This window comes from Fukomys damarensis, unplaced genomic scaffold (genome assembly GCF_012274545.1).
Source record: "Fukomys damarensis isolate Sample0158 unplaced genomic scaffold, DMR_v1.0_HiC HiC_scaffold_4, whole genome shotgun sequence".
NCBI lineage: Eukaryota > Metazoa > Chordata > Mammalia > Rodentia > Bathyergidae > Fukomys > Fukomys damarensis.
Window position 1 is genome coordinate 62,336,285 of NW_022900916.1, and position 7,395 is coordinate 62,343,679.

General features: G+C 38.1%; 1 protein-coding gene across 1 annotated transcript; it reads right to left on the reverse strand.

Moving 5' to 3' along the window:
• Positions 1 to 499: 499 nt before the first annotated feature.
• Rbm48 (RNA binding motif protein 48) lies at positions 500 to 7,294 on the reverse strand. Its single transcript, XM_010603469.3, has 5 exons — positions 6,992 to 7,294; positions 6,230 to 6,420; positions 4,404 to 4,549; positions 2,941 to 3,509; positions 500 to 999 (listed from the first exon to the last, which is right to left on the reverse strand). The coding sequence occupies exons 1-5, from the start codon at positions 7,100 to 7,102 to the stop codon at positions 916 to 918; spliced, it is 1,101 nt and encodes a 366-aa protein (XP_010601771.1). The 5' UTR covers positions 7,103 to 7,294; the 3' UTR covers positions 500 to 915.
• Between the last annotated feature and the right edge of the window lie 101 nt (positions 7,295 to 7,395).

The following is a 7,395-nucleotide window of genomic DNA, read 5'->3' on the forward strand; positions in this document are numbered from 1 at the left end:
CTTGCCTGCAGACTCTTTTAGTACCACCCTCCACTTACCACCATTCTAGCAAATTTGGAGCAGTACACCTTGATAGCTGAAGTAAACCTTATTCACTGATATGTTCAAATTTAATCTCTTAGACAAGAAGCCCTAAGGACAGAGGAAAATGAAAAACACACACTAGATATGAGCCTTCTCAAGTTATTTTTACCAGTAAAGAAAATGGAAACAGCCAGTGATTTAGCTCAGTGGCACCGAGCCTACCTCACAAGCGCAAGGTCTTGAGTTCAATCCCCTGTACCCCCCCACCTCTACCTAAAAAAAAAAAATAGAAAGAAAAAAGTAAATGGAAAGAATCTAGATAAAATTGGATTTCAAATTATGTGTTCAAATACAGAAGAAAGTGTAGATATGCTTAAAGTATAGTGGTCGAGGTCTAGAATTTCCAAAACTGATTTTTTTCATTACTATTAAGTAAATTCTTAAAGTTTCTTTTATACCATGTAAGCTTCTAATATCAACTTTGTTGTAATAGTTTATTAACTTTTTTAATTTACAGAACTGTCTTCATTTTGAAGCCCTGGCTTACAGGAACATCAGGACTTTCAGTTTTTAAACTGCTAAATATGAATTGCTCAGTATTTGTATTAAAATAATAAGCAGATAATGGTTGACTTTCTGTGTATTATAAAGTTTCATTTGCTTCAATTTACATATGGTTATAATATAGATGGTCACGTTATATAACATGAACAGTTTCTGTACAATTAAGTATAGATCACAGAAACATTAAATTATATTAGACAAACTGAATGAAATTATAAAATAGTGTGCATTAAAAAATACTAGCATTAAAATCTCTTAAATAAAATGCTAGGTTAACGATGAAGAATAAATATCCTCTGTAGAGACTACTAACTTGCTCCTGGCAGCCTATATTCTTCTTCTTTGTTTTAATGGATGATTCATATGTACAGCCAAGTTGACCTCTGGAGGCTTTGGCACAGATGAAATCACCTAGTTTAAAAAGAAAAAAGAACTATCAAAATAGTTTTCATAGTGTAAAAGTAATTAAATTAGAAGAGATAGGATATACATTTAATCATCCAGTCCTTTTGGCCCTTGCTAGTTACTGGTACTGGGGACTGAACTTGGGTCCTTGCGCTTGCGAGGCAAGTGGTGGCACCACTGAGCCAAGTCCCTGTCCCTGGCCCATGTTTTAGATACAGCCTATGACCTAGGCAGAGGAAAGTTTTCTGTCCAAACACCGATGGGTGTAAAATTTCAAAACCATTTACCAAGAAGAAAAATGGAGGGAGGGTAGGAGGTATATAGATAGCATTTCCCTAGCACATACAAAGGCCCTAGTTTTGATACTAAGAACTGGAAAAAAAAAAATTGGGGCCCAGGGAGGGAGACAAGTAAACACATGCTCTCCTTTAGCATTTTTTAAATAAAGTTCACCATTTTTTTGGATACAGATTAATATCCAAGTTTGCATTTTTTAAACACAATATCTGATAGAGATATAAAATGTTTGGGAGGGGGATGAAAAGTATGGATAAATGAGCAGAAAATGGTATAATTCTCAATTTCCTAGGAGAAAAATAGATCCAAACTCATTAGAAAAAGTGTGGGCAATAAATCAAAGCAGAATAAGTCTTTATTTAAAATGAAAAAATACTAGAAACTGGTAAATTATACTAAATATTTTTTTTGTTTTTCTACTATTTTTCTAAGATTTGGACTTTACACTTTCAAAATGCAGTCAGCTCTTGCTGAGACAGCTACATATTTATAAGTCTCTCAGGTCAGCTATACCTAAGAAAGTAAGGTGCTAGTGTAAGCCAAAAATCTTTACAAGGCTTGAGCATTAAAATTGGTGTTCATGGGTTTTCAGTATTATTATTATTCTTAGATAATGATTTTAAAAAAAAAACTGTAAAAGATATCAGGCTACTTCTAGCTTCCCTGAATCATATGGTAAAACATATGTAACGACGTGAAAAGCACCTTCTGAACCTTGGAGTTAAATGTAAGAGAATGGGCACTACCCTCTGTTTATGATGTCTACAAGTTCCCTCACCCCCCAAAAAAGATGTCTTTCAAAAACTCATCAGGAGGCTGAGGGAGGTTTGTTGAGAGTGTGAGGCCATCCTGAATCACACAGTGAGATCCTGTTTCAAAAAAATTTTTTTCAAACATTTTTTTTTTTTAACGCTTGAGATAGAAAATTATTATGTAAATAATGTTTAAAAAAAAACTAAGCAGCATAATCTAATTCTAATCTTTTAAGAAGTTTACACTTAAAATGCAAACCTTAAAGCAATACAAAAACCCAATCTTTAGAAATCTCACTTCCTTCTACAGCTATTTTTAACACCAAAGCAAAATAATCGTTTTAAATATGACTTTGAGGGCCAAGGATTTAGCTCAGTGGTGCTGCATCTGCCTTGCAAGTGCAAGATCCTGAGTTTGATCTCTGGTACTGGAAAAAAATAATGACTTCGAATTTAAGAGAAATAATTTATATTAATGTTTTTTCTCAGCTTTGGTTCATATTATTACTACCTAGGCATCTGTTTAAAAAGGAGGCCTAGAACCCACTAGGGAAGACTGATTTAACTGACTGAAATCATTTTTTAGTATTTTTGTTTCTAGAATGATATAAAAATGTTTTTTTTTTTTTGGTAATGAGGATCAAACTCAGGTCCTTGTGCTTGAGAGGCAGGCAGCAGAACCACTGAGCTGAATCCCCAGCCCAAAATGTTCATTATTTAAAGCAAAAATTACCATCAAAATAAATAAACATGCTGGTTAACAGAGAACTGCAGAAAAATGACATCAAAGACTAAAAACTGACAAAATAGAATTCTATCATTCCCACAAATAATTTTCCATTTAGCTATTAGTCCCATAATCCAATCATCTTAACACTTTAAAAAAAAGTGACCTCACCTCTTTCAGTTTATTCCGAATTAAGCTTGCTGTTGTATTCAAGGAACCATCTTGCAGATCCACTTCAGGTACGTCTGGTAACTTAGGTCCAATCATCACCTCATTACTGCTCATGCGTGTTTCAAGCAAAGTTCCAAGTTTACGATCATCTTCTCTTCTTCTTTTCCTTTCCTGCAGCTGTGTGGCCCTAGGCATAAATCTGTCAACTGCCCCTGAAGGAGTAATGGCTTTTTGTGCCCCAGAAGAGGGTACTGAATTTTTAAAAGGGTTTATCTGTAGTTCTGAGGAAGAGTCATTGTGGATACAATGCTTCACTGTTTTGTCATGGTTTCTCTCATCTTTATAGAAACTGGATGCTCTGGCCATATGCTGCCTGGGTGAACATGAACAGTTTGAGGCAAAATAACATAAAGGCAGTTCACAAGAATAAGGAAAACAATGATTTGAGTTCCCAGTAGGTGTGTTCACAGTGGCTGCACAAAATTCAGACGCATTTGTGTGGAAGGCTTGTCTAAAATCTTCCGTGTCTTTATGCGCTGAAACTGGTTTCTTCTTTGTCATGTAATAGTCTTTTTAAATTACAATTTAAAAGTTGTGGGAAAAGAAAACAAATGATCCATTTATTGTTCTTACCATCCAGAATTGTGTAATTTAAAATACAAACTTAAAAAATGTTACCATATTCTACTCCAAATATTTTATTACATTTTTGGGGGGAAGGGGTCTTGCCATGTACATCAGGCTGGCCTTGAACTCACTATGTAGCCCAGCCTAGCCTTGAACCTGCAATGATCCTCTTGCCTCAGCCTCTTAAGTGCTGGGATTACAGGGATGTGCCAGCACACCTGACTCAAAGATTTTATTTCTTGAGCAGGGAATGTATTGATGTGGTTTAAAGGCCTTTTAAAAGAAGAAAAAAATTTACCTTTTTCTTGCTCTACTTGTGTCTGGTTTTCTACCCCTCTTATGCATTCACTATTCATTCTTATTCAAGTATCCCAAGTCTTACTTTTCCTCATCCCATCTGCCCATCTTTCTCTTTCCACTACAGAACCAAGCTACAGGACTCTTACATAGACATCAGAGCCTTCCCATGTCACTACATAGAATGCTTTTTTTTCAGCTTCAGAATGTTTTATTATGTAAATATAACATGTCATTTAGTTTTTCTTATGAAAGCAAACAGTACGCTGGGTGCATTGTTAGGGTCTGTAAAAGTATCTTACCTGATCTATCCTCCCCAAAGAAAACTGCACCACCAGAGTGGGATGTGGAAACTTAAGACAATCAACAACTCTATTTCTAACCCAGCTTATGCACAATGCTGCAAAGAACACTGAGTTAAGTTACTGAATACTGTGATCACTTACTTGCCTGTCCCCCAACTAGACTGGGCACTCCCAATGATATTATGTAGCAGAATACCTGACACATAGAAGTGTTTAACAGCAAGCTTTTCATACCTTTATTTTTAGTAGTTCTTGTTATATAAGCCTTTCTCTCTTCTAATTTTTTTCTAGTTTCTTCAACTGTCTCAAATTCTGGAGCATAGCACACATGAAGCAATCCACCAAAGAAACTCTGTTCATCCATTTTTTTCTTGGCTATCCTAAACAGAAATATATGACAACATGGTCTATTAATATAGATTTGGCTATGCCTCCTACCTTATAATAATAAATAAATTTTAAAAAGGAAGTTCTGTTACTGAAATACATCAACTATATTATATACAGTGGTACCTCAGTTCACGAACTTGATTTGTTCCACAGTTCTGGAAAAGATGGCTGTGGGAGAAGTTCAAGCCTGGCTGGGCCAGGTGCACCACACTCCTGGCTCCTAAGTTAACTCGGAGACCTTGCTAAGGCTGAGCTAACTCTCCTAAGCGTGCAGGTGCTGGGTCCAACAGGCTATACCTCCGCCCCTAGTCCATGACTCCTTTGCCTCACCTAAGAAAAATCACTCCACTGTGCCTCCAATAAGATAGCACCAAACATTAAATGTACCTCTCATGCTCCGCCCCATGTAAGCCTGTGCATTTGCTGAATAAAGAGGAAGCGTTCCAGAAACATCCCCCGAGTCTGCGTGGTGATTCCGTGCCTTGCCCTCCCAGTCCGAGCTCCCGAACCTTGTTCCATGAGCTGGCTCGCAGATGACAACAGATGGCCACTCATGTTCATGTGGGAAAGATGGCTGCAGTTGTGTTCATCACCCAATGCAGAGTTCACAAACAAAAATGAAATTTTGCCACTCTTCTGTTTGCGAACTAAATTTTTCACAAACACAAGCATTCACAAACCAAGGTACCACTATATTTTATATGAGGCTCAATTCAATTCTTCACTCAATGCAAACCAGGCAAGCCAGTTTTGTCCAACCTGTGGGCTGCTAATTGGACACACATATTACATGTTTTCCTAATCATGAGGAGCTGGCACACTGTTTAGGAAAGTGAAATTAGATAGAAGAGCTGTCTGATAACAACATATGACTCCATTAAATCAAGCATCTCTGTGGCAGAGTTCAGGGCTACTGGTACTGTGAGTGAGAAAAGAAATATGAATGGATAATAGCCACGAAGGATAAGTCTTAGGTTAGATTAGTGACATGAAAAAGAGTCAACACAAAAGTAAATAAGGTATTGCATACTTCAGCTTATTGGAGCAGGTTTATGTTATAGAGCTGTCAGAAAAGGGTGGAGTTAATTTGCGTAATAAGACAGCTAATGTTTACTGCATTATGAACAGGAAGCATTATTCTAAGCCCCGTACACAAATTATCTCATTTCATCATCATACCTCAAGAAGTAGCCTTTTTACTGTATGTATTTTTTGTTTGTTTGTTGGTACCAGGGATCAAACTCAGGTCCTTGTGCTTGCAAGGCAGGCAGCGGAACCTCTGAGCTAAATCCCCGGCCCTACCTTATGTATTTTAAGAAAAGGAAAAAAAAAACAGGCTCAGCAGGGTTAAATTACGTATTTTTGGTACCAGGGATCAAAAGGGTTAAATTACTTGCTATCATGAAGCTAATAAGCAGTAGGGCTTCAAAACATTTCAAATTAAATTTTTAATGTACCATTTTACAGGATAGAAATTGTTAAGCATGGGAATGAAGGGATAGAAATAGTGCTTTGGTAAGGTTAGCCTTTTAAAAGTCTGTAGGAAGATAAGAATAATACAGGGCCACGTTAAGTTTTTGGATAATTCAGTACAAATGAGAGAAACCTGAGGCCAAATGATAGCAATAGGAATGGAAGAAATGAGATACTGCTTAACTCTTGCACATTACCTTGCACTTTGTAAATTCATAAATTTAATAAGATAAACTTCTGTAAAGTCTTCTGCTGGATATTCATCTAGAGCGTTATATTCTTCAATTGTACCATATAGAGCAAATCGCTCCACTAACTCCTTCATTGCTCCCACTGCAGGAACTCCTTGTATTAGTAAGTACCAAGATTCCAAGTTGATTGTATATACCTGAAAGAAATAGATTCATTAAACATATTTCGCAAATAACCTTGGGACAAATTTGCCTTTATTTTTGGTTTTAAACAAAGCATTGTTCAATCGGGACTGTAAAAAATACACAAAAATTTAAAATGCTACACTCTTCATAAATAATAACATACTCCACGTGTAAGGATATCTAACTAAAACATGCAACAGACTGCCCTCTTGACATTTTTTCTAGTATTCACTGAGCATTTATGTGGCACGCACTGCTGTAAACATAAGACTATACAAAGACTAAAACATTGTGCTCTTGCACAATGACGTTCTAATAGTTAACCAAATGGTTATTATTACAATTAGGGGCGGGGATTCGGCTCAGTGGTTCCGCCGCCTGCCTCGCAAGCGCAAGGGACCGAGTTCGATCCCCGGTACCAAAACAAAAACAAAAAGACATAACCCAGGCTTCCACATGCCATCTCCAAGAAGAGAGATCTGACAGCAGCTTGCTATCCCTCTATCAATCTAGGCGGGTTATGTGGAACTAGAGCTCGCACAAAGCTATCGAAGATAGCGAATGAAACTGAAATCACTTCACCTTGACCGCGCGAGGTCGTCGGCCCTCTCGATATTTCGCCCTTGTATCGCAAACCTCCCTCTGGAGGTGGTGGTCGAATAAGCTTCCAAGCTGCCCGTCACTAGACGCCATTTTGCCCGCTTTGGAGCTCACGGGGAGAACAACATCCGCTCTGGTATCTTGCCATTTACCCAATAAGAGAGCGAGATGAGTCAAGGCGTTCCCGAATTGGCTAGAGAATCGACAGCGTCGGACATCGTTTCCTGAGAACTAGAATTCGGAAAACGCGGTGCTGCCCCGCGGCGGTTTGGAGGAGAGGACCAATGATTCGCACTAGATTGCTTGCCCCGCCCCCTTACGGGCGACGGGCGACGGCGCCGCGAAGGAGTGGGCGGGGCCTTGGGGGCGGGGCCGATCGATCCTCT